Source organism: Carassius carassius, chromosome 15 (genome assembly GCF_963082965.1).
Source record: "Carassius carassius chromosome 15, fCarCar2.1, whole genome shotgun sequence".
NCBI classification, from domain to species: domain Eukaryota; kingdom Metazoa; phylum Chordata; class Actinopteri; order Cypriniformes; family Cyprinidae; genus Carassius; species Carassius carassius.
Window position 1 is genome coordinate 30,756,012 of NC_081769.1, and position 27,964 is coordinate 30,783,975.

At 39.0% G+C, this 27,964-nt stretch overlaps 1 protein-coding gene across 2 annotated transcripts; it reads right to left on the bottom strand.

Moving 5' to 3' along the window:
* Positions 1 to 4,116: 4,116 nt before the first annotated feature.
* LOC132157850 (transmembrane protein 176A-like) lies at positions 4,117 to 26,664 on the bottom strand. Of its 2 annotated transcripts, none has more exons than XM_059567118.1 (6): positions 26,468 to 26,664; positions 25,089 to 25,205; positions 24,918 to 24,974; positions 24,394 to 24,612; positions 23,874 to 23,993; positions 4,117 to 4,202 (listed from the first exon to the last, which is right to left on the bottom strand). In XM_059567118.1, exons 1-6 carry the CDS (start codon positions 26,639 to 26,641, stop codon positions 4,140 to 4,142), a joined length of 750 nt encoding a protein of 249 aa, XP_059423101.1. In that variant the 5' UTR covers positions 26,642 to 26,664; the 3' UTR covers positions 4,117 to 4,139. The 2 variants fall into 2 exon arrangements, with proteins under 2 accessions (XP_059423101.1, XP_059423100.1); XM_059567117.1 differs by lacking the exon at positions 4,117 to 4,202 and adding an exon at positions 23,415 to 23,768.
* Positions 26,665 to 27,964: the final 1,300 nt, after the last annotated feature.

Consider the following 27,964-nt stretch of genomic DNA (forward strand, 5'->3'; position numbering starts at 1 on the left):
ACACCCCATTTAAGTAAACAAAATGGTAGCGATCGGACAGGTAGGATCTAAACCATCTTAGTTTTGTAATCGATCTATGAGTATGTCATGATCTATGGTGTCGAACGCAGCACTAAGATCAAGTAAGACTAGAAATGAGATGCAGCCTTGATCTGACGCAAGGAGCAGGTCATTTGTAATTTTAACAAGTGCAGTTTCTGTGCTATGGTGGGGCCTAAAACCTGACTGAAATTCTTCATACAGATCATTTTTATGCAGGAAGGTGCTCAATTGAGCAGACACAACTTTTTCTAAAATTTTAGACATAAATGGAAGATTTGAAATAGGCCTATAATTTGCCAGTACGCTAGGATCTAGTTTTGGTTTCTTAATAAGAGGCTTGATAACCGCCAGCTTGAATGGTTTTGGGACGTGACCTAAAGATAACGGCGAGTTAATGATATTGAGAAGCGGTTCTTCGGCTACAGGTAACAGCTCTTTTAGTAATTTAGTGGGTACAGGATCTAATAAACATGTTGTTGGTTTAGATACAGTGATAAGTTTATTTAGCTCTTCCTGTCCTATATTTGTAAAGCACTGCAGTTTATCTTTGGGTGCGATGGATGAAACTGAAGTGTTAGACGCTGTAGAATCTACATTCGCTATTGTATTTCTAATGTTATCTATTTTATCAGTGAAGAAATTTATAAAGTCATTACTATTTAACGTTGGTGGAATATTTGAATAAGGTGGCATCTGGTAATTTGTTAATTTAGCCACTGTGCTAAATAAAAACCTTGGATTGTTTTGGTTATTTTCTATGAGTTTGTGTATATGCTCTGCCCTAGCAGTTTTTAGAGCCTGTCTATAGCTGGACATACTGTTTTTCCATGCAATTCTAAAAACTTCCAAGTTAGTTTTTCTCCATTTGCGTTCAAGACTACGAGTTACTTTCTTGAGAGATTGAGTATTACTGTTATACCATGGCACGGTACGTTATTCTCTAACCTTTTTCAATTTGATGGGGGCAACAGCTTCTAATGTATTAGAGAAAATAGTGCCCATGTTGTCAGTAATTTCGTCTAATTCATGTGTATTTTTGGGTACAAATAGCAGTTGAGATAGATCAGGCAGGTTATTTGCGAATCTTTCTTTGGTGGCTGGAACAATAGTTCTGCCCAGACGGTGACGCTGAGACATATAGTTAATATCAGTTATACGCAGCATGCACGATACAAGGAAATGGTCTGTAATATCATCACTTTGGGGTACAATATCTATAGCAGTAAGATCGATTCCATGCGATATAATTAAATCTAGTGTATGATTAAAACGATGAGTGGGCCCGGTGACATTTTGCTTGACTCCAAAGGAGTTTATTAGGTCAGTAAACGCAAGTCCTAATGTATCATTTGCATTATCAACGTGAATATTAAAATCTCCCATGATTAGCGCCTTATCAACTGTAACTGTATTCAATTCGATCCTAGTTTGCCTTTAGATCAACACTGTACAGGATAAAGGCTAAAAATCTAATGACTGGCAGCAATGGCTTTACAATCAACTTCAATGAACTACCACATATATTTTTTCCCTCCCATCTGCTACAAAATATTTCTTCCATTTAGATACGTTTTAATTAGGAATAGCCTATAGCCTAGGGGCTATGCATTAAAGGGTTACTCCACCCCAAAATGAAAAATTTGTCATTAATCACTTACCCCCTTTTTCCTTACCCATAAAAGCTTTGTTTGCTTCAGAATAGAATTTAAGATATTTTGGATGAAAACTGGGAGGCTTATGACTGTCCCATTGACTCCCAAGTAAGTTACACTGTCAAGACATGGTCAGAATAGTCCATTTGCCATCAGTGGTTACACTGTAATGTTATGAAGCGACAAGAATACTTTTTGTACACAATGAAACAAAAATAGTGACTTTATTTAACAATTTGTCTCCTCTGTGTCTCTCCGCATCACCGTAGAACCATTTTGGAGATCATTCGCTGAATGCAAACTGCTACGCTATTCTGTGTCGGCCGCACTGCGCCTGTGTATAATAAAGTAATTATTTTTGCTTTTTTTGAATACAAAAAGTATTCTCGTCGCTGCATAACATTACGGTTGAACCAATGATGGCATATGGACTATTCTGATGATGTCTTTCATACTTTTCTGGACTTTGACAGTGTAACTTACTTTGACAGTGTAACTTATAGATACTATTTAAACTGAACTGAGATGATGACATCACTGAATTCAATGATGAACAGCCTTTAACTGTCATTTTGCTTTATTGACACACTGTTTTCCTAATTAATGTTGTTCAGTTGCTTTGGCAAACTTTTTTGTATAAAGCGCTATATAAATAAAGGTGACTTGACTTGACTTGGCAGTCTAAGGGACAGTTACAAGCCTCCCGGTTTTCATCCAAAATATCTTAAATTGTGTTTGGAATAACATGGGGGTAAGTGATTAATGAAAAAATTTTCAATTTGGGGTGGAGTTTCCCTTTAAATTTCCAAGCTTTTTTTTTTTTATCTTTTTGCCTGTTCGATCCAAGTACGATCAGAGCTTCACGTAGTCTCGCGTAGCCACACCTTCAGGCTGACAGCTGAAGGTCTGGAACTCATGCCAGCTTTCATTGGCCAAGGCCCGCCCATGAGGCCTTTTGACTGACTTCAAACAACCAGTCACAGTTCCGTTTCAGTTTCAAGGCGTGGAAATGTCGTCACAATAACAGACCGGTGTGTAAAACTCTCGCACATATTTTAAAATATTCTGTGCTGCAAACTTTAAATATTTGACATACTTTTGAAAATCCAGCATTTAGTTGATCCTGATAAGTGCTCGTCATCACAGTTGTAAACACGATGGCTTTCTTCTTTCATGAGGGGGTTTGGTGCCACGGTGTCTTTGTTTCCAGGTGGAAGGTTAAAGAATGCGACACACACGTCTCGCTGAAATCCTGTAGAATTCAACCAATCCAATGACGACTTCGACACTTCTGAAGTGAAGACTTTTTTTCCCATATGCATCAGACGTTTAGCCAACGGTCCGTGGGCGTGACGTCTGAGGCTGAGACTAAGCTTCACGAGGCATCAACTCTCCACCCCATACAAAACCAAACCTGGAGTTATTTTAAGAGTAGGCCTATAAACCCACACAACCACTTTTGCACATGTTTTCCATTTTAAATACTCATTGAATTTTTTATTTATTTTTTCATAGAAATGGGAATCCTATTGTAACATTAACTGGGTTATCGTCAGCTGCTATTAGATAATCATACTGATGTTAATTAAATTAAATGTTTTAGGACAAGCAAATATGTTTTGAAGAAATATCCTTATCCTATTTCTTATATATATACACAATAAAAGATAGTGAGATTTAAAACAACATGTGGTTGACTTTCATTGTAGCCATAGAGCTTTAAAAAAAACCTGACATAATTTGAATTATTATTATTATTGTTGTCGGATGTGAAACAATAGGGAAGTTGTAAAAAGTGCTACACTCATTCATTCTTTTAGGCTATTTATTTATTTAATAAGCTAGCTCCAAAGATCTCAGCAAAATTGAAAAGACAATGAAAGGTAACACCCACTAATCTGAATCTAGCCTTTATATAGAAAGAGAAAGGTTAAAGGTAGAGTGGGGAAAAACGCCCCCAAATGTTTTTCCCCAAAATAACCACAAGAGAAAGTCAAGATCAATTTTTATTGAAGCTAAAGTCTACATTGACAAGAGTGATGTAGAAATATTCACCATGAAGCTTACACTGGTGATGTATCTGAGAGAAAACTAATTTCTCAGTAAATGAAATTAATTTCAGCTGTAAGAAAAAAGTGTTTTAAAGCTTGTTGTTTTGTAGAACATCACAGTTATATATGAGAAAAGTAGGACCTGGTTTGTGTGTTTCCTCCCAATCTGCCCTAATTATAACACTATTTTTGTAAAAAAAAAAAAAAAAATTAACTAACAGCTTATGCTAAATCTCTCTTTTGGCATTAAAAGCTGTACACAAATGTATGGAGAAAAGTATGAACCATGCGGGTGATTTAAGGTTTGTTGTAGTCAGTAGTAGTCAGTTGCAGTTGTCAGTTGCTGGTACTTGTGCCGTCATAATTGATTATTATTTTATTTTTTATTTTTTGTTCATGCAGCACCAGCAGTGGCGTCTTCCAGGAGCGGCTTGTGAAGTTCTGGATCCTCCACCGACTGCAAAACCACAAACAGTCATGAACACACAGAGCAGCTCTCTGAAACTCTCTCATGATCACAGTGGATTGACTGATTGATTGAGTTGCAGTACTATTTTCCATTCGTTAGTGACATGAAAATGTCACAAAATGGAAACAGTTTTTTGCATACATTTTGAAATTTTTTATCTTCACTTTTAAAAGAATAAAAAGATACTTTTTAAAAGCAACAATGGAAAAAAAATACAAAAATATTTACAAAAAGTTAAAAGTTAAATGATTAAATTATCATTTTAAATACGTGGGTTTCAATAGCTAATTCGCCTTTTTCACACGCAACCGGAAACTACGTCACGCCGGGTAAACGGATTTCCGCCAGAGCTGATACTACGTGTTTTGAAAATGGAGCGGTATTTCACAACTTCTCTCTCGACACTGCCTCGACTCAGATTTGAGGATGTAGACAGAATTGTTGGACGGCACTCAACAGTTAAAGAAACAAGGCTGAGCAAGGGCTATAAATTCTTCGTTGAGGAATTTATTCACAAGTATCAAGGTAAGTTGACAACTATCTCTGGCGTTAGCACTTGCAACATTACGAAGCTATGAATTGCTAACCATTTTTATGTGTTCAGTCTCTAATGTTGTTGATCGCATGGTGGTAGTGAGAGCTAGGTGTTATCGATCTATGAGGAAAAATGAGGAGCCCCACACACTTGAGGTTATAATATGCCTGTTGGCTTATATGAGTTAGTCAGATCGTTCTGATATCAAGTTACTGCGGTTGCAGTATTTCTATTTTTATTTCCCTTTATTTTAGTTTCACCTGTCTTAAGGTTTTCTTTGTTGGTTTTTAGTTATGTCTATTTCATTGCTTCTGCGGTTGCAGACTACAGCTGTATTTCTTGCTTTTGCTGCTGTTTGCAGATTTCAATTAACAGCACTTAAAGGGATAGTTCACTTCAAAATGAAAATTCTGTCATCATATAACGGTACAATACTCACCCTCAAGTTGTTTCAAACCTGTATGAATTTATTTCTTCTGCTGAACACAAAGGAAGATATTTTGAAGAATGTCAGTAACTAAACAGTTTACTGGTCCCATTGACTTCCATAGTATTTTTTCTTTCCTACTATGGAAGTCGGCAGGAGCACTTAGTGGGTGTTGACAAATATGGCAACAAATACTATGAGGGCAACAGAAACTTTTTCAGTATTAATTTACATTTTGAAGTGAATTATCCCTTTAATGTAACTCACAGCATAAAATTACAAATAATTAGCTAAACTATCGTCTTCTCAAACAGGTTTCATTGGAGACAGAAGAGGTTGTTTGTATTTCTGCCTATATGTGCAGCTGTGCAGCTGGTAAAGGGTTGTGCAACCATCTGACAGCACTTTTGTATCAGACGGACCCACTATGTGCAGCTGAATTTGCAGTCTGTCCCACCACCACTGGCCTGCACGAGTGAACCACAGAGATGGCATCGTCCAAGAACACAGGCATGTATTTTTCCTTTTCTGCAATTGGTAAGAACACTATAGTATCAACTCAAACAAACAAGTAAGTACATGTTAACATCAAAGCATTATGGACTAATAATGCACAAGAGTGCAAATTAAGTAACAAAGGTATAAATAAACATCACCCAAGATTAATACAATCTGTTAACTGTTATTACTCATTATTATTTCATAGTGACTAAATGCATAAACTAATGTCAATATATTATATAACCTTATTATGAAGTGTTTCCAGAATACTTTAACACTGCATTTGTTTGTTTTATACTAAGGGAGTCCATCCAGAAGCAGTGAGTGAACTTGTTGTCCTGAAGCCAAAGTCAGTTGGGAAGACTGGAATCAAGTCTACCCTATACAGGGCTTACACAGGTAATACACAACACTGTATGAGTACACGTGTACTCAGCTACAACTTAATGTGTTCAAGACTAATAGTTTGTATTAATTTCTTTAGGTCCCCTTCCAGATCCAGATGTCTTGGCTTCTGGTACAAAACTGAGTCAGATCCATCCCCGGCCTTTGCTGGCACACATACTAGAGGGCATGTCAAAAATAGAGTTGGTCCCCTCACAATTCGGTCCTGTGCCTCGTGGTAGTCCACTTTCATACCAATGTCCCCCTATAGCTGCAGATGTTCCTGTTGTTAATTTCCCCCCACTACCTGTGCTTGGCTATCAGCTTGGCTGTAATTTTAAATATGTGCCCACACACCATCAATCACTTCATCTGGAGTCTATAAAGGTTACCCATTGTTCCGCTTGTCAGATTGAAGAGGCCACAAGACTACAGTCAAAATGTACTGCTTGGGGACAAATGCGGCAATCAAGGGTTACTGCAAGCAGGTTCAGGGAGGTTTGTCATGTACTGGGGGATTCAACTGGTCAGTCATTAGCGCTAAGAATCATCAAGGGTACGAGGCAGACAAGTGCTATGAAACGTGGCCTCGAACTTGAGCCAGATATTTTGAGAAAATATTCTGAGACAGCCAGTGTTAGTGTCCTACCATGTGGTTTTATTATCAATCCAGAAGCACCACATCTAGGAGCCAGTCCAGATGGACGAGTGTATGATCCATCTGAAACATTCCAATTTGGCCTAGTGGAGGTAAAAAGCACATCTGCTGATAACATTGCCCAGGTTCCATTTATGAAACTACAAAGAGGACAAGCCAAACTTAAAGAGACCCACAAGTACTACTGGCAGGTTCAAGGCCAGCTTGCAGTGACTGGTCTACAGTGGTGTGACTTTGTGACTGACACAAAATCAGATTTCACAATACAGAGGATCTGGCGAGATGATGCCTTCATAGCATCAATGAAAGACAAGCTAGACATGTACTATTATAGTGTTTATATGAATGTGTATCTTTCAGTGTTATGAACAGGACAGTTTCTGTTCATTTTCTGACCTTTGGATTTATTCTTATAATGGTATATATACCCACATTTATGTACAGAATGGTGAATACATGCTTATCTTTTTAATTTGATCTTGTGTAATATATGTGATTATATGTATGCATACACATTTACTAATTCTATATGTATTTATATTGTGTATATAAAAATGAACAACAGAACTGAGTTGACATTTGTTTTTAATGAATTCTTATTAAAAAAAGCATTTTGTTGTCAACTATTTCATTGTGTCTGTCAAATTATTTTCAGGAAACTTAGTATAAACAATGACAATATACATTTGATCAAATGTTACAGTACAAAGTAAAAAAATAAAAACAATTTATTTAATTATGTTACCATTAAACATTTAAAGTATCACTACTATTGTAAAAATTAACCTCAGTGTAAATATCTCATATTTATTATATTATACATATATACTTGTATACATTTACTCCTCAAGAAACATTGGTCCCTGGTAATTAATCATAAAACAGCAATTATGCCAGATCTGATTGATGCTTCCTCACAAGGTGAGTGGCACAACAGAATCCCAAATGTGGTTTTCCTTGACCCTTCGAATGACCCTTTCCACCAGAATTCTGAGGCATGCAATGGCCTGTGTTTTTTCACAGTCCTGTTTGCTGAACTGCTTAGCACGTTTGAAAGGTGGAATGATCAGTCTAGCACTAACACTGGAGAGCATATCCTCGATTGTGAACCCCTTGTCTGCCATGACCTCATCTCCAGGTTCAAGCAGGTCCAAAATGCCGGACTTCTTTGTGATCTCTTTGTCGGAGATTGAACCTGTGTAAAGCTGGGAGATGAAAGTCATTGCACCACACGGAGCTACTCCAACCAGACCTTTAAATGTTGTAGTGCTCTTGTAGCTGGAGAAGATCTCTGAGTGGAGTGTCAGAGATGTGGGGCTCTCACAGCGGATTTCTGTGCAATCCAGGATGACTCGCAGGTTTGGACAGAACAAACTGTACTTATTTGGCATGGAGAAGCATATTTGTTGCCTGGACATCCAAATAGGTACTGAACCCAACACAAAGAACAGGTAGTTAGCCCAGGTGATAATGGCCCTGCTCACTGTGGCCACGCTTACCCCGAAAATGTCGGCGATTACTTGTTCCTTCAGTCCAGCAGCTACCCGACAGGAATACATGAACAGTTCATCTATGAGCTGGATCTTCCGTGCAGGGCTAGGGCTTGGGAAGGCTTCCTGTGACATCCTCTGTGCCTTAGTCCAGTACACAAGATTGCTGGCAGATGGGCAAACAGATTCCCAGAACACCTGGAAAACTTCCTGTGAGGGAAACTTTGTGTAATATTTCATTGTGTGATCAGAAACACAAAATCTGCTCATTGTTGTTTGTTTCTCTAATGACATTTTCTGCAGCCTAGCCTCCAGGTCTTCAATGTACTGCAGAGCCTCATCTAATGCACCTATAAAAATGTAAAATAGTATAGTTAGCAACTAATTACGTATATTTGTATATATATATACACACACACATGTATGTATATATATATATATATATATATATACACACACACACTATATATACATATATATATATATATATATATATATATATATATATATATATATATATAGTGTGTGTGTGTGTGTGTGTGTATATATATATATACATACATGTGTGCGTGTATGTATACACACGTATATATATATACACACACACACACATACATATATATATATGTATGTGTGTGTGTGTGTATATATATATATATATATATATATATATATATATATATATATATATATATATATATACACACACACAGTCTACACTGTTATCACCGAAATACACAAGCAAAAGTCAACATTAGTGCTTACCAGCAGGTGGGCGTGCCGCGTAGTCATGTTCCTCAATATGACTGGATTCATTGGATGCATCTTCTGTGACCACCGGCTGCTCCTGAACACGTACATCCGCGCCAAGTCGAACGGCAGATCTCTCAAAAGCTGATAGTCTTTGAGGGAGTACATAGAAATTATTCCAAGGGAAACGACTGGGAATGGCACCGACTTTTAGCCGCGAACTTCCTGGAATGTAGTCGTCAGCGGTAAAATGCTGACTGCAGACATACGTGCTGCCTCTCCGAATGACGAACGTAGACCCTTCATCCCGTCTAATAGCGATGACCCATTTCTTTTTTTGGTCTTCGTTCATTGGAAACCCGTGAAAACTCAAATAAGGTTGTTTTTGCTTAGAATTGCTGCACTGAGGGACGCTACAGCAACACCTATTCTTGGTCTCGGCCATTGTTGTTGTCACCGGAAGTAAGTTTACCCGGCGTTGGTGAGCACCGGAAACACAAAACCCGGAAGTGTGAAAAAGGCTTATAGAAGGATCTAAGTAAACATTTGAAGATTTGAATACTTAAAAGCTTTTAGCCGTTTGTTCTGTAGAATGGCCCATATATGAACCCAGTCTCGCTCTACTACCATAATACTAATATACAAAAGATAGATGGTGCCATTTACATGTCTACAGTAATCAGTCATTTACAGGAGCCACATTTTAGATTCACACTGAAACCTTTTAATATCTTTCTTCTATATGATTTTCAACGTTGTGGAGTGAAAGTATAACATTTGTTATTATTAACAACTAACATCTACAGTTTCTATATGGTAAATCAAGCCATAAAAAAATATTCCAGTTACACTTTTTTTACAGTCAAGGCACTGCCGGGAAAATTCAAAACTCCGCCTTTAAAATAAAACAAAACCCCCCCACAGAGAGTCGTTCCGTCGTCATCTGTGCTCAAAGACGTGCCACACAAGGTGAGTTTAAGTTAACAGTTTCGTTATATGCATGTGGTGTGATGATTTGCAGCGCATTTCGTTATATGCATGTGTTGTGATGACTTTGCAGCGCATTTCATTATATGCATGTGTTGTGAGGATTTGCAGCGGGTTTCGTTATATGCATGTGGTGTGATGATTTGCAGTGCATTTCCTTATATGCATGTGTTGTGATGATTTGCAGCGCGTTTCGCTATATGCATGTGTTGTGAAGGATTTGCAGCGCGTTTCGTTATATGCATGTGTTGTGATGATTTGCAGTGCGTTTCGTTATATGCATATGTTGTGTTTCGTTATATGCATGTGTTGTGATGATTTTGCAGCACATTTCGTTATATGCATGTGTTGTGAGGATTTGCAGCACGTACGGTTCGTTGTATGAATGTGTTGTGAGATTTTGCAGCGCATTTCGTTATATGCATGTGTTGTGAGGATTTGCAGCACGGTTCGTTGTATGAATGTGTTGTGAGATTTTGCAGCTTGTTTCGCTATATGCATGTGTTTTTTATATTGCAGATTTTGTTTACACTAAACCACAACAAAACAAAAACAAACAAAAAAAAAACTATCAAAAGTCCATAATTTTGCCTAAAAAGTAGAAGCAATTAATCAAATATATTAGATCTATTACAAAACATTCAATGTACTACACTCCTCACAATTAAACCAACCAGAATGCCAACCTGGGTATGAAGTTACTGCATGCAAAAAAAAAAAAAAACATGAAGTGTTTATTATGTATTCAGTTACATACTGACTATAGACTCGGGTTCTTTACATTTCCAGAGGAGCTAAAGGGAAACAGATTTACTGACAGGAACAAAACAGCTCCACCTTCAACAGATCAGGATCAGATCAGAGTCAATCTGAAATATAACTTACATACAATCAATTACCCATACGGTAAGTCTGAGTTTACTGATTTCTAAAGATCTTGAAAAAATCACTTTCTCTAAAAAAAAAAGTAAGAACCTTGTAAACAATATCAGTGTGACAAATTTTGTGAACTTTTTAGCAAACACACACATCTTCACATTAAAAAAAAACATTGTAATTGATAAGAACTGCAGTCAGCAATGCTGTTTAATAATCATGCATGTTTATAGGACTTGTTTAGTTTAGAACTTGTGAATGTAGGAATTTACAACTATTGTATGGGTCATTGGGATTTTCTGGTGAAGGAGTCTTACTCATTTCTCGTTTTCATTAGGTTGAAGTCCATCATCTGCAGCATACCTCTGACAGTGTCTCGAGATGAAGGTTTGACAGTCATCACCGTCACCTCAAACCCAAAGAGCAAATGGCCCGTACTGTGTCAGATTCTGGGTTCTCTCTGCTGTAGTCCAGTGTCTTCTGTATCTCAGGAAATGAAAGAGAAGTTGATGCATGTCCACACAGCTCTTGGTGTGAGTCAGATTAATTGAAAAAATACCTTTTTTATATATTTTCATATTATTGGTTTTAGAATGTTTTGCATAAAATATTTTTCACAATTAGGTTAATGTGCAGTGCAATGTATTTAATGATTTAAAATGATTTTAAAACACATGCTCTCTTAAAAATAAAGGTCCTTCACGATGCCATAGAAGAACCTTTTTGTCTAAATGGTCCCATAAAGAACCGTTAACATCTGACAAACCTTTTTGTTTCACAAAAGTTTCTTTGTGCCGAAAGAAGGTTCTTCAGATTATAAATGGATAAGAAAGCGATATTTCTTTAAAGAACCTTTGACTAAATGATTCTTTGTGGAACCAAAAATGGCTTTTCAATATCATCTCTGTGAAGAACCTTTTAAAGCACCTTTTTAAGAGTGTGTGCTGAAAACATGACATGTAATTATGTATTTGGATCCTCAAAAATTATTAGAACTATGAAGCAAGTTTTAGTTCTAGGTTTTAGTTGCAAAAGTTAATGCAAACCAAAAGGTTTAACTTTTAAAATGTATACAAAATAAATGTATACAAACAATGCAATGACAGACAACTGAAATAATTCATTGTTTTGGCCATTTGAAGTGTTAATTAAATATTTTGGAAGTTTTCAGGACTTACAATGTCATTGTAGTAGCTGTGTACATTCAGATTACTGACAGCTTGATGCATAACACTATATTGTTCTCTTGTTCCATAGACTGTGCAAATTATAATTAGTGTCATCAGTTTTATGTTGGAAAATTTGTTTGCATGGCTAAAGTTTTATAGTCTGCATAAAATATCCCTGAGACCCTTTTGGCTTGGTGGTGTGGTAAGAATTTGGTCTTATTTTGATTTGATCATATTTGACATTCAATTTGATATTTTCTAAAATTTTAAATGCACATGTTTTTTTTTGTTTGTTTGTTTTTTTTCTTGCCTCTTAGTACCTAGTAGTTGAAGTAGTGTCCATTCTTCATGCTCAATTTCCTAATATTTGTCTGGTAGGTCTATGAAACCCATATCTTATCTGTGTTTATGATATTTCCGGGTTTTTTTTGTGTGTTTTTTTTATTGTTTGTGTTTTACAGCTATAGTCATCACAGTGATTCTGAATTTAGTCAGTGCTGCACTGGCTATGGCAGCTGTAGTGCTGTATTCAATTGACCTGATGATGCACTGTAAAACCCGACAAGTTACCTTAACTCAAACCGTTTGAGTAAACAGATTGCCTTGATTTAAACCATGTAAGTTTTGAAACTTTGCATTCAAGTAATTAAGTGATTAACTAAGTGCTGATTGAGAATTAGTGATGAACAGCTGCTGTTAACAAACAGAATCACTGAAGAAAAGAGAAACACAAGAACTACTACAACTGACTTCAGACACAGCCTTAGATGAAATCAACTGAAATAAAATACATGAAATCTCTCAAGATCTGATTAAACAACCCCACAAACAGCATCACCAGCTCCACATATTAATAACCAGACTGACTTTATTTCTGTCAGCCGTCTACAGAAGATCTTATTGAGAATGAACTAAGGTTTAGATGTTGATTTATTGTTTCATTTGAAGTAACCATGTTAGAGATCAGTGTTTGCTTAAGTTGGGCTCTTAACCCTTTACTTCTGTCTTTGTGTTTTCTCTGGCTGTTATAACCGTGTGTTTCTACAACACATTTGTTGTAATTCAAAAGCCCAGAAGAAATGCCATCAGGTGCCAACCTGTACCTAGGTGTAAGTTGTTATACTTTATATTGATGATGATCAATTATTGAACTGTACTGAAACTAATCTCCGATGAAATAGGTGTTGTGTAATTTGATTGATTATAGTAAATGGATGCTAAGAGCCAGGGGTTCTGTGATAATCAGATAATACAAAGACTTTCCAGACAGTTTGGACTTCTGTGGTGTCAATTAGTCACACACAGACATCAATAATCAGCATATGAACCTCAACAATGGTGACCATAAAAAAAAAATGCTGCAGAGCATGCTGGGAGCCATGGATGAGTTTTGTACTACAATAGTACCCAGCATGCATTGCAGCATGTTTTTTTTCGTCACCATTGTAGAGGTTCATATTCTGATTATTAATGTCTGTGCTTGACCAACTACTGGCATAGAAGGAAAATGTATGTGTACAAAATGTTTAGAAAGTCATTTTTATATTAACTGATTATCACAGAACCACTGGCTCTTAGTGTCATTTTTTACTAGAACCACTGCTACAAATTACACTACACCTACTTCATCAAAGATTAGACTCTGTACAGCTCAATAATTGTGAATAATAATGAATAATTATTATCACCAATATAAAGTATAACAACCTACACCTAGGTACAGGTTAACACCTGATGGCATTTCTTCTGGGCTTTTGAGTTACAACAAATGTGTTTTAGAAACACACGGTTATAACAGCCAGAAAAAAGACTAAGACAGAAGTCAAGGGTCAAGAGCCCAACTAAAGCAAACACTGATCTCTAACATGGTTACTTCAAATGAAACAATAAATCAACATCTAAACCTTAGTTCATTCTCAATAAGATCTTCTGTAGACGTCTGACAGAAATAAAGTCAGTCTGGTTATTAATATGTGGAGCTGGTGATGCTGTTTGTGGGGTTGTTTAATCAGATCTTGAGAGATTTCATGTATTTGATATCAGTTGATTTCATCTAAGACTGTGTCTGAAGTCAGTTGTAGTAGTTCTTGTGTTTCACTTTTCTTCAGTGATTCTGTTTGTTAACAGCAGCTGTTCATCACCAGAGGTGGAAAGAATACAAAAATATTCTACTCAAGTAAAAGTACCATTACATTAATGAAATTTTACTCAAGTACAAGTAAAAGTACCAGTCTAAAAATCTACTCAAGTAAAAGTAAAAAGTAGCTCATCTAAAATTTACTCAGAGTAAAAATTACTTAGTTACATTTTAACAGTGGGAGGGAGGCAAAAATCGGACAGGCCAAGAGTGTCAAACTCAGTTCCTGGAGGGCCACAGTCCTGCACAGTTTAGATTTAACCCTAATTAGACACACCTGATCCAGCTAATCTAATCATTTAGGTTTATTTGAAAACTACATGATATGTGTGCTGGAGCAGGGTTAGAACTAAACTCTGCAGGGCTATGGCCCTCCAGGAACTGAGTTTGACACCCCTGGGATAGGTCTATTAATCTCAAACTAGTTGTTTTTAATTAAAGGAATCAGTTATTTAGAATAATAAGACATTTGGGCTGTTACCAGGCTAATCAGTATAAACAAACTCATCTTTTAATGCAGAGGAAATGCAGAAGATTCATTGGAAGTGGCATTTAGATGTATACACTGTTTAGTGCAGGACAAGAATGCATTTAACCTGCAGTTACAAATGCATGAATAATGTTTTGACATACAAGACATAAAATGTTGAATACTCATTTGTAATGATAAGAAATTAATTATTTTAAAAAAAATCAAAAGATACTTTAAATGTGAAATTAAAATGGCCAGTATGTGTCAGCAAGTCACTGTTAATTCATTGAGATTGAACCGAATCATTTAAACGGTTGATTCATTCAGGGATCAAAACACTGTCACGTTGCTCAGAGACGCAAAACTGTGCTTTGGTGGCTGTGTGTGGAATTATTTTCTGTTGTAGAAATAGAGCTAAAAAAGGCAATATGGTGTCTAAAACGCAAGTCTCTTAATTAACTTGTTTACTGAACTGTTATATATATTGTAACAACGTACAGTTGTTCGAATACCGTGGGCTAACTAGAGCTAAGCTAGACTGTTTATTTTAACCTAACGGCTAGCAGGGTGCTAGCATCTATACGGCGCGCGACTTACTTTCGCTAGCGGGGAGAGCGAGCACTCGCGTCCCATACACCGCACGGCCGTGAGTGTCTCTGTATGTGAAGAGTTATCAACAAACCAGCCAACAGGAGGCAGTAGTGTCTGTTATTCTTTTAATTCAGAACTCAATATTCAAACTTACACAGGCAAGGCCATATCACAAGTCACTCCCCTACACATCTCTCTCCATGACGGTGACAGTCACCCCTTTTTATAACATGGCAGTAAATGAACCCGAATCAACTCAAATGAACTTAGACATGAACATGTATAACATTACTAATACAAGAACAAATTCCCATGATGCACCTGGCTGCCAGTGCTGACTTACGGGTCATTACATAACCCCCCCCCCCCCCCCCCCCCCCAAGAGGGTTAGTGTCCTCACAACCCTATTCTCCCACAATAAAATCCAACAAATGTCCTGGCCAACTTCGAACATGCTTCGGCCTCTCTGATGTTTTACCCCCAGCGCCAGGCTCAACCCTGAGTCCATTACTGTCCGTTGCAGCGCTGGGAGTGGATGGTGGGGAGCCTCCCTGGCCTCCACCATTCTCTTGTTCTGGGGCCAGTGGGTGGTACGGTGCCAACCGATCCTTGTGAAGCACCACCTGCCTACCCCGCCCAGGCATTCGGACCCGGAAGACCACCTCCGAAATTTGATTTAGTATCTCTCCGGGTCCCTGCCAATGATGGGTCAGTTTGGGTGACAACCCACGCTTTCTCTGAGGGCAGAACACCCACACTCTGTCCCCTGGCTTAAGGGTAGGCCCGTGGGCCCGGGTATCGTACGCCCGCTTCTGGCGGGCTCCAGCGTCCTCTAGAGCCTCCCTGGCCATTTGATGGACAGTGCCCAGACGCTCCTTCATTCGCCGGAAGTAGTCCAGTTCTGGTCCACCAGCAATCTCCGGCTCGTGGGGCGACCCGAACACCAAGTCCAACAGCCGCCGCACTGTTTTGGAGTTCCCGAAATGGCCAGCTCCAGCTGCCCCATGAACCCAATGGAGGACTTCTGACCGCAGAGCGTGGGGAACCAGGAGTTGCAGACGGTCCACTCCCCCCCTGGGTGCCTGCCACCTTCTGTAGATCACATCATCGTGGAGCTCCAGGCTGCCCCACTGAGAATGAAGTGACTTGATCTCAGGCCCCTGTGAGGACACCGCTGGGCCAGTCCGGACGTGCTCGAACCTCCAGCCAACCCCTCACCTTCACCAGAACTCGGTCATTCGCCTGCTGTTGTCTCAGCTGCTCGATGGTGAATGGCCCTGCGTATCCACCACTGCCACCCAGCTCTGTGGCTGCCGACGATGGGCCCAGATCTCGTTCTTCCTGGCGAGCACAATACCGACATTCATCAGCAAGGCATGGTCGTCTGGAGAGGGCATCAGTGTTGGCATGCTGCCGCCCTGGTCGGTGTTGAACCTCGAAGTCGTACTCTTGGAGGATCTCCAGCCACCTTGCCACCTGACCCTCTGGTTGGCGGAAGTTCAGCATCCAGGTGAGGCTAGCGTGTTCGGTCCTCAGTGTGAACCTGGTGCCCAGGAGGTAGGGCCTGAAGTGACGGACTGCCAGGACCACAGCTAACAACTCCCGCCGGGTGACACAGTAGTTTCTTTCAGGACGACTAAGGCTGCAGCTATAATAAGCCACCACTCGCTCTCCAGTCTCCCCCTTCTGGGAGAGTACGGCGCCAACCCCCACATTGCTGGCATCAGTATCCACCAGGAAAGGTTGGTTGGGGTCAGGGTAGGCCAGAACAGGAGCATCTATAAGAGCGGCTTTTAGCTGGTGGAAGGCTGCCGCACAGTCCTCGGACCACCCGAATCGCCGACCCTTATTTGTCAGCTGATGTAAGGGGCTGGCGATGGTAGCAAAGTCTCTGACATACCTTCTATAATAGGAGGCCAGGCCTAAGAAGCTCCGCAACTCATTGATGTTGGTTGGTGGGGGCCAGTCCTTCACTGTGGCCACCTTTGTTGGGTCGGTGGCCACCCCGCTCTCACTAACAACGTGCCCCAGGAACTGCGTTTGGCGGGTGAGCAGGTTACACTTGGCCGGGTTCAACCGCAGCCCGGCATTACGGATGGCTGTCAGGACCTCCCTTAAATTGTGGACATCGCCTTAAACTGCCACAGTCCTTGCCCTATGGTAAACGCAGTTTTGGGCCGGGCCTCCGCCGCCAGCTCCACTTGCCAATACCCACTGCGCAAGTCCAAAGAGCTGAACCAACAGGATCCAGCAACATAATCCAATGCGTCATCAATGCGCGGAAGTGGGTATGAGTCCTTGCGGGTGACCGAATTTAGCCACCGAAAGTCCACGCAAGGGCGCCACCCCCCCGTTTTCTTCCGCACCATGACCATAGGTGCAGCCCAGGGACTGTCTGAGGGCTCTATAATGCCGTTAGCTGCCATATCTAGGATCATTTCTTCAGCAGCCTGGCGCTTGGCGAGAGGCAGTCTGTGGGGCCGCAAGCGAATGGGAGCAGCGGGGCCAGTGTCAATGTGATGCTGCACCAAATCTGTTCTAGTACAGTCCTCCTCTCGAGCGGCAAAAATGTCCACAAAGTCTTTCAATAGGCATTGCAGCTGCTCCTGCTGCAGCAAGCTCAGATGCTCACTGCTTCGCCGCCCCAACTCCTCAACAGCAGCAACAGTCTCAGGTGATGGATGGGTGAAAGGAGCGTGCGGTGTTAATGACTGGGATGCACTAGTCTGAGCTGCAATACTCCCATGGAGCACCCCTTGAGTCTCTGCAAATCTTGTATGGCGGCCGGGGGCCGGAGCCAGTGAACACTGGTGTCTAAGCGGTGGCTGTGGGGCGGCAGCCTCTCCATGATGACTCTGACCCGACCGGAGCGGCACGCTCTCATTACCTAAGCACAGTGCGGGCCCCAGCACGTCGACACATGCTCCCCAGTGGGCCAACAAGTCCAAACCAACAATGCACTCATCTCTGATGTCGGCGAGCCAGAACTCATGGCTTGTCTGGCTCATCCCCACCGCCACAGACAACAGCTTCTTCCCAGGCATTACTGTCTTTTCACCCGTGACGGTGAGGAGTTCGGTATTGGTGGGGGTCCAGTCCCCTGGAAGAGGACCGGCCGTCCCTGGCAACAATCCTTTTCGTAGCAAGCAAATGGTGGACCCCGTATCCACCAGGGCGCTGCAGGGCTGTCCGTCAATAACACAGTCAAGGTACAATCCTCTGATAAGCCCACAGCGCCCCACAGTAGGGCAGTCATTGTGGAGGGGTGCCAAAGAACGGGGTGAGGGTCCCCTCACTGCCTCACTCCAAGGTCGTTTCCCGGGGGTGATGTTGCCCGGGGCCGGGGACTCGGGGTAGGGCAGTCCCTGGCGAAGTGCCCCGGTTCTCCACAGCGAAAGCAGCGGTCTAGTCTCGACATCCGTCGGGGGGTCACTGGTTGAGCCCGGCTGACCTCCTCCTGAGACTGGACACCGTCAAGCTCTCGTTCTGCTGCTCTTGCTAGCTGGCGCTGGAGTGGAGATTGACCTGTTGTCGGCCCAGCCTGCAGCACTTCCTCAGCTCGCTCAGCCTCTCTCAGTGCCTCACTCAGATCTTGAGGTGATGACAAGCGGACATGCTGACGTAGCCGCTCAGGTGTAAGGCCCCACAGGAAAGCATGGAGGCTCAGCTCTTCCCTCGCTGTGGCTGGGAAGGTAGGGTAGCCTTTCCTAACATGGACACGTATGTCAGCGGCGAATGCCCCCACACTCTCTCCTTCATGTCGACGTCGGTTAGTAAGCTCTTCCCTGCTCTGCAGAGGTTCTCTGCCCGAAGCGGCTGTTAAGGGCAGCGGTGAGGGCCTGTATATCACGTCGCTCTTCAGGAGACAGATCGATGAGGACCTGAAGTGCAGAACCCTCCAAGGCGAGGGCCAAGTGAGTCGCCGTCTCCTCACGGGTCCATCCATCGTGGAGAGCAGCCAGATCGACCTGGGCCAGGTAGGGCTCCAGGGGCGTCAACCCGCTGTATCGTGGTAGCTTTGCGGGTGATCGTGAGAGGAGGCCAGCCTGGACACTGATTTGGCGTGTTGGTGTGAGAGTCGCAGGTTTATCCTGCCCATGCCTAGGAGAGCGATACACAGTCCGGGGAACGCTGGCGCCATCAGGCCAGTGCGGACCCCTGTTTCTCCGAGTCGCCTCATTTGTCAGGCTCTCTAGCGTGATACGATTCTCTCTGAGAGCACGCTCTATTTCGCCTATACTTTGCTCCATAGCTCCGTCTTCTAAACGGCCTAAATCCCACTTCTGACACCAATATAACAACGTACAGTTGTTTGAGTACAGTTGTTTGAATACCGTGGGCTACTAGAGCTAAGCTAGACTGTTTATTTTAACCTAACGCTAGCAGGGTCTAGCATCTATACGGCGCAACTTATTTCGCTAGCGGGGAGAGCGAGTACTTGCGTCCCATACACCGCATGACCGTGAGTGTTTATGTATGTGAAGAGTTATCAACAAACCAGCCAACAGGAGGCAGTAGTGTCTGTTATTCTTTTAATTCAGAACTCAATATTCAAACTTACATAGGCAAGGCCATATCACAAGTCACTCCCCTACACATCTCTCTCCATGACGGTGACAGTCACCCCTTTTTATAACATGGCAGTAAATGAACCCGAATCAACTCAAATTAACTTAGACATGAACATGTATAACATTACTAATACAAGAACTCAACCATCTTGCTTAAATAACTCATAATTGAACGTTAAACAAATTCCCATGATGCACCTGGCTGCCAGTGCTGACTTACGGGTCATTACTATATGTATGTGTATATTCATGATGATTTTTGGAGGAAAAGACGGCCTTCTTTGTGTGATTTTGATTTAATATATGAAATTACATAAATATGTGAATTTTCTGCCCCTATATCTTCAATTTTGTGATCATTCTAAATGCATTTTAGGAGACTGAATCACACAGTGAAAGAACGCACTATAAATGCGCGCGCACATCATTAAAACAAAAAACATGATATTATCGCAGATGATATATATAGCACACTCCTCACCACTGTCTTTTTGGCTAATTTGTGCAAAACCTCTTGCTAAAATGTCAAAGCTTCATTTTAACCACCAATGCAACGATGCAATTATTTAGCTTACCTACATTCTTGCGAAGGGTTGATGTCTTGTCGAGATTTTATAAGCCGCTAGTTTGGTCTTCCTAGGCAAGTACAGCTTACACTGCATAATAGAGCATACATATGGCCAGGGGTTCACTTCATTTCCTTCGAGTTCAACTTCAGAATATGACGGGGTTTCGTTTTCAGCGGTGTCTGCACCACTAACGCCTGTTTTGACCGTCTGCACCTTTCTTGTGATTTTAGCGCCAGTTTGCCCTCCTGCCCATTATTTACTGACGTAGTTTCCAGGGAGCGATTTTTTTTTTTCTTTTTTTACTCAGTAATTATTGTGTTTTAAAATGTAGCGAAGTACAATACTTTAAACAAAATATACTTAAGTAAAAGTAAAATTACAGATTAAAAAAATTACTTTAAAAAGTATTAGTACACAAAAAAGCTACTCAATTACAGTAACGCGAGTAAATGTAATTCGTTACTTTCCACCTCTGTTCATCACTAATTAACAATCAGCACTTAGTTAATCTTAATTGCAATGTACATCTTTCAGTGAAATCAACTGAATTAAGTTCAGAGTACTCATAACTGTTAGTTTTTTCAACTTAAATGGTTTAAGGCAATCGGTTTCCTCAAATGGTTTGAGTTAACATAACTTGTCAGGTTTGAGTGAGGCTGTGTCTGAAGTCAGCTGTATTTCCTTTCTCTCTTTTCTTCAGTAATTCTGTTTGTTAACAGCAGGTGTTCATCACTAAACTCAATTATCACTCAATTAATCACTTAATTACTTAATTGCAATGTATATCTTCTTTCAGTGAACTCAACTGAATTAAGTTCAGAGTACTCATAACTGTTAGTTTTTTCAACTTAAACGGTTTAAGGCAATCTGTTTCCTCAAATGGTTTGAGTTAACATAACTTAAGGATATCTGTTTACTCAAACCGTTTGAGTTAAGTTTACTTGTCGGGTATTACAGTCAAGGCAATCGGTTTACTCAAACGGTTTGAGTTAAGTTAACTTGTCGGGTTTTACAGTGTACATAGAATGTTTATTAAGTTCTGTCCAAAAAATATCCAAAGTGTGCGAAAATCACAAGACCTGAAAATATCAGAAAGGTATTTTGGAATTAATATAAATGTCAAACTCACTCCAAAAGCTGTGTGGACATCTTTCAGCTTCTCTTTCATATCTTCTGGGATACAGAAGACACTGGACTACAGCAGAGAAAACCCAGAATCTGACACAGTACGGGCCATTTGCTTTTTGGGTTTGAGGTGACGGTGATGACCGTCAGTCCTTCACTCAGGACACTGTCAGAGTCATGCTGCAGCACTGAACAGATGTGCTAGACAGTAGGTACAATAGCCAAACCTTCTAGACTGCAAGAAACAAGAAGAACAGCAAATGATTACCATTGCAGGAGAATCCATTCATATATTGAAGAGAAAAAAAATAAATTTACGAAGAAATGTAATAGATTAAATGGACTCAAACTTTTTTTTTTTTTTACTTTTATGATAGAATATAAATTAAATGTTACACACAATATGAATATGAATAATCTTTTTTACTCAATTAACAAGCTAAATGGCCACAACCATGATAAGTTTCAATGTATTGTTTATATTAATTACATTTTCTTGTATTAACATTTGCAACATAAAACAGGAAGTACAAGTTACAGCTATACTTCTAATCATTTATTTTTTATTTTTTTTAATTATTAGTAATATCTGACTCACTCCAAGAGCTGTGTGGATGTGTGTCAGCTTCTCTTTCTTTTTCATATATTTTCATATTTATTATGGTCAAAGCCTCATTATGAGACACTGTTAGAGCTTTCCCACAAGATAAAGACAAGATAAGGCTCATGCATTTGAAAAGCACAAAACCCAAACTATTTTTATGTAAATTCCTAACATTTTGTTCCTCTTCACAAACAATTTCTAGAACATGCCTGATTATTAAACAGCATTGCTGAGTGTAGTTTTCTCATTGACTGCATCAACATTTCTGTAAGAAGTGAAGGCTGATGTGTGCTTGCTAGAAAGTAGTCATTTATATTTAAGTCACACCATTTACATTGTTCTGTTTAATTGCATGTAAATTTTACAGATCTTAAGAAACACAACAAACTCAGACTTACCTTATGAGTAAATGACTGTATATGTAAGTTAGAGTGCAGACTGAAGAATGACTCTGATCTGATCCTGATTTGTTGAAGGTGGAGCTGTTTTATTCAGGTCAGTGAATATCATGTTTGCCTTTTGTTCTTCTTGAAATTTAAAGAACCCGAGTTTACAGTATAGTCCGGCTGTAACTGAGGACATAATAAACACTTCTGATATTAACAAATATTAAACAATACAGCATACAGCAAGTTATTATTCATATATATTTTATTCACTAATATTTAAGCACTAATATTTATATAAATAAACATGCCTTGTCTACAAATGCAACAAATGCAAAAAGTAAATAGTCACAGCTGGCTAAATTATGAGTATTAGTGTAGTTTCCTAAGCAATAATAGAGTAGTGGCCAAAATTATTAGAACACTAGTATTTTCACCTGTAAAAATGGTTTACGTCAGTTATTTCTATCTTTTACTGTAGTGTGTCAGTAGGAAATATTAGTTTCCATTTCCAAACATTCATTTTGACATTAATGGACATAATCCAGTGAGTTTTAGACTGACCGCAGCCAGTGCTCCACCCAGAGATATAGGCCCGTATTCACAAAACATCTTAAAGCTAAAAGTAGCTCCTAACTTGCCGATTTAGGAAAAAATCTTTAAAATAGTGGGCGTGTCAAACCAAAATTTAGGACTCCTAAAATAAAAACTTTTACTGCTATTTAGGAAATCTCTTGATGAATATGGGCCCTGGTCACTTCATCATCAGTCTGTCTGGAATGACATGAAGAAACAGAAAAAACTGAGACAGACTCAATCCAGAAGAACTGTGGCAATGTCTCCAAGACACTTCAAGAAACCTACCTGCAAAGTGTTCCGATAATATGTATATATGTATGGATATATCTATATTAGTTGTTGTACAAACAAAGACTTAGTAGGGAAGCTGTAAATGAAAAGGGATGATGCCAAAGTGCTGCAGTCATTTATTTTTAAACAAGCAATTCCAAAGATCACAACACAATTTAAAAAGGCAATAAAAAGTAACACCCACTTATCCACATGAAGAGAGAGAAAGATCAACGATGACACTTTTGTAAAAGGAAAAAAACAAGTGTAAATCAACATGCAATTTAACAGTGTTGAATATGGAGGAGATCTGCTTTAAATCATTTCACTACAATATTGAGACACAAAGTGCCACTGCATTACAAGCACAAAGAGTAGAGATGATTTTGATGAGATGAGAGTTTATCTTGTCACACAGCAACAGCAGTGACGTCTTCCAGGAGTGGCTTGTGAAGTTCTGGATCCTCCACCGACTGCAAAACCACGAACAATCATGAACACACAGAGCAGCTCTCTGAAACTCTCTCACGAGCACAGTGGATTGACTGATTGTTGTAATAGTGCTGATGAAACACTACCTTTACATCTTCATCCTTTTTGCACAAAGCTCTCCCAGTCAAAACACAGAAACTGATGGTCACACAGAGCTGAAGGACTGCTAGCACTATCATCATGATATCTAGTCCTCTGTAGAAAATCTGGGTGGGTAAAGTCAAGTCAAATCTCCTTAATGTCAATTCTTCCACATGTACAGCACATACATACAGAGAATAGAAAATGAGTTACTCTTAGAACCTTAATGCATACACATGATAATGTAGAGCAGTAGAACAGTAGTGCATAAAAATACAGATAGATACAGATTAAATATAAAATACAACTATACAAATAAGGTTGTGTAAAAAAAAAGAGTAGAGTGTCAATATTTTAAAAAGGCTTTAAGTGTTTTAAAGCCTGTAAAACATTTACAGTAAATCAATAAAACCAAAAATAATCTGGACAACTTTTTGCTTTTTGTAAAAACTGTGAGCATGTTTGGAAGATTTGATATGCTGTTGAAGTCTTACATAATCTAAAGAAAAGAAAGATAATCATTACCTCCTGAAGATCCTTGTAGTACAGACACATCTCTTTTATCCTACCATCTTCAGGGGAAGGTGTTTCGTCATAACGATATCGATCATAGCGTGAATAATAATAACGGCTGGTTTCACAGTTTTCATATGTATTATCATTCGCAAGGTCCACTGAATACAGCACAACAGCTGTGATAGCCAATGCAGCACCGACTACATTTAAAAGTATCCCAATTGTCAGCTGTGAAACACAAAGAATATATATATATATATATATATATATATATATATATATATATAGACATACACACACACACACACACACACAAATATTCAAATGCTTTTGATAAGTTTTTATAGGAGTTTAAACCTCTATAGGTGGAGGTTGACACCCCTTATTTTTAGCCAAGTACCAGATAAAAGGTGGCATGCCATGAAATGTTTTTAATATGTCTGAAATTGTATTTAATGTGATTCATTGTTTTTGAAGTGCTCCAATCAGATAGCGTATTTCGTGAATCATTTGATTCAGATCAAGACACTTACCAGACAAGAAGAGGGAAACTTCGCTGTAAGAATGCACACAATTCCAACTACAAGGAACTATAATAAAAAAAGTGTTTTTGATTTTGAACATATGATACTTTTTGACAGGCACAACACAACGTTAACTGATTTATAAACATAAAAAATATAAAAATGAGACTTGAGTCTTACCAAACTTCCAAGCCAAAAGGGTCCCTGGCCTATTCTTTCCATGACAAACCATGACCCGAGGCATTTAAGCAGAATACCAGCCACAATATTGAGGACACCAATTATCATCTGCACAGTCTGATGAACAAGAGAACAATATAGTTCAGAATATACCAAGTTGGCACAATGACATTTAAAGTCAACCAATCAAATGTTTTGCTGTCAGTGTGGACAAACCAAACAGACATTTTTTATTGGTATAAATAAGTATTTGCACAAAGTTCCAAAAAATGCTTTATATTGTTTTAAAAAATTACATTTAGTTGCACAGGCTAAAAAACTAATTGCAACAAAAATGTACATTTTCCAAAACTAATACTTTTAACTAATCCAAAAACTGCTCATATTTTTTTTTACATAGCCCCTTAGCCAAGGGGACATACCGATTGGGGGAAAAAATTAAATAGAAGGAAAAATTATATTTCAATAACTTTGCGATCTCTCACAAAAGTGTTGCTTTCACCAAAGATCCACTGAAATACAGTTTTTCCTCTCACTTCATGTTCTTTTCATCACAAAAGTATGTAAGCTTGTTTGTGCCATGGAATAATAATAATAAAAAGAAACAAAAAAGCAATTGGGACTTTTTATCTTACAATTCTGACTTTTTCCTCAACATTTATATCTCAAATTTTTCAAAAAAATATGTCTGAATTGCAAGATGTAAACTCTTATAATTACAAGGTTCTGAGTTTATTCTGATTTTTTTAAACGCTACAAATAATATAAATTATACAATTCTTACAAGACATTTTTCCTCACAATTGTGAGGTAGTTCTGACTTTTCTTCCAAGAAATGTGTGGGTTATATCTTGCATTAGGTTTTTAACATAAAAAGAAACAAAATAATTGTGAATATTATTGCATAGTTCAGAATTTTTTCTAAGAAAAAAATATAAACTCGCAGATATAAAGACAAGAGTCTAAACTTTATATTAATTTAGAATTGAGAGGAAAAAAATACAAAATTGTGAGATAAAATAAACCTGGTGCAAAGTTTCTTGGGTGAACACAAAAGTTTGGTGAGTAAACACAGAGTTTCTCAGTCAAAAACAACAGTTTAACAAGTGAATTTTAAAGTGTTGAAATATAATTTTTCCCATTTTATCAAAACCATGTGTTTTAATTTTTTTTTAATACATTGTAATCTAACTCAGGGGTCTCCAATCCTGCTCCTGGAAATTGCAACATTAAGAAACATAAAAACTTTGTAAGCATCTAACATGGAATGTTTATTAAGTTCTGTCCAAAAATAAATAAATATCCCAAAGTATGTGAAAATCACAACACCTGAAAATATCAGAAAAGTATTTTGGAATTAATGTAAATGTCAAACTCACTCCCAAAGCTGTGTGGACATCTTTCAGCTTCCCTTTCATTCCCTGAGATACAGAACACACTGGACTGTAGCAGAGAGAACCCAGAATCTGACACAGTACGGGCCATTTGCTCTTTGGGTTTGAGGTGACGGTGATGACCGTCAGTCCTTCACCCTGAGACACTGTCAGAGTCATGCTGCAGATGGAAGTGATGGTTTCTTAACAGCATGAAATAAGAACAGCAAGTGATTACTATTGCAGGAGAATCAGTTTTCAAGTAGGCCTATATCATAATATGCAAATGTAATATTCTACACAGTATATTTGACTATCAAAACAGCATTACTGACTTTATAGGTGCCTACATGAAAGAACAATACAAAAATCCACATTTGCTGTTTCATATAAGGAAGTTGTGGCGCAGGCTGTTTAACCACAGTTTGTTCATTATCTTTAAAGTCTATGAAAAGTATATGCAATTATTGTTATTAAACTTATGAAATACCATGTTACATTAAACTCACCTCGTGTGGCACGTCTCAGGTTCAATACAGAAGAGTGAAAATGGCAGACTCTCTGTGGGTTTCTTTTTTTTTTTTTTGAAAGAGGAGGAGGAGGCGGAGTTTAGATTTTTCCCCAGCAGTGACTTCCTCATAGACTGTAAACAAGTATAAAAGGAATGTTGTTCATGAATTAATTTACAGTTTGGTAGGCCTAAATGAAGATTGAAGTTGTTTATAATTACAAATGTTACTTAACTTCGCTACACAATGTTGAAAATCATATGAAAGAAAGATTTTAAAAGTTTTAGTCAGGAAGGATGAATCTAAAGGGTCTGTAAATGATTGATTACTGAAGACATGCAAACAGCGCCATATATTTTTTCTATATTGGTATTATGGTTGTAGAGTGAGTTCATGTAGGCCCAGTTCCATAGAACGCTCTTAGGTTAAATCAGGATTAGGCTTGTTCATTTAGAACATTTAAGTAGTTTTTATAAACACGCTTAAGATAAAAACATTATAAAAACATCTTGAGACAAAACAATGGCACTGACATTTTAAGATCAGTCAGTGCATGTTTCTTTCAGTTAAAAAAAACAACACAGACATGCATTTTAGACTTCTTGTCTTTGAAACCAGGAGGTGATGTTTTTAAAAGGTTGAAATGCACTACTACAAAGCAAGATATCTGGCAATGAACGTGTTAAGAAGCTATCATCGTGTATTTTGGAATTGAATGCATCCTGCTTTTATTTATAAGAAAATATTAGGCTACTACTTAGGCTACTCTGTTCACACAAGGTAGCCTATAGCCTGCTGTTTATGTGTGTATTATGCCTACTTTTCTTGAGCAGCATGGGAACCAAAATGTGAGAAATGCATTGGAAACGTGTATTACATTGTATACACTGGAAACATTGGACCTTTTCCTCAATCGTTTATACAGTTTGTCACTCATAAAGTGCCAAACAGCGTACTTTTGAGTAATGTCATAGAGTGGGAGCAGCAAGGCAAG

What these genes read in the sequence shown, in the direction of transcription:
- LOC132157850 (XM_059567118.1), bottom strand. Translation starts at nt 26,641, where the DNA reads ATGACTCTGACAGTGTCTCAGGGTGAAGGACTGACGGTCATCACCGTC. An exon ending in ATGTCCACACAGCTTTGGGA is followed by an intron (nt 25,206 to 26,467) that starts GTGAGTTTGACA and finishes CTTGTTCATCAG; the next exon opens with ACTGTGCAGATGATAATTGG. An exon ending in AGTTTCCCTCTTCTTGTCTG is followed by an intron (nt 24,613 to 24,917) that starts GTAAGTGTCTTG and finishes TGTGTTTCACAG; the next exon opens with CTGACAATTGGGATACTTTT.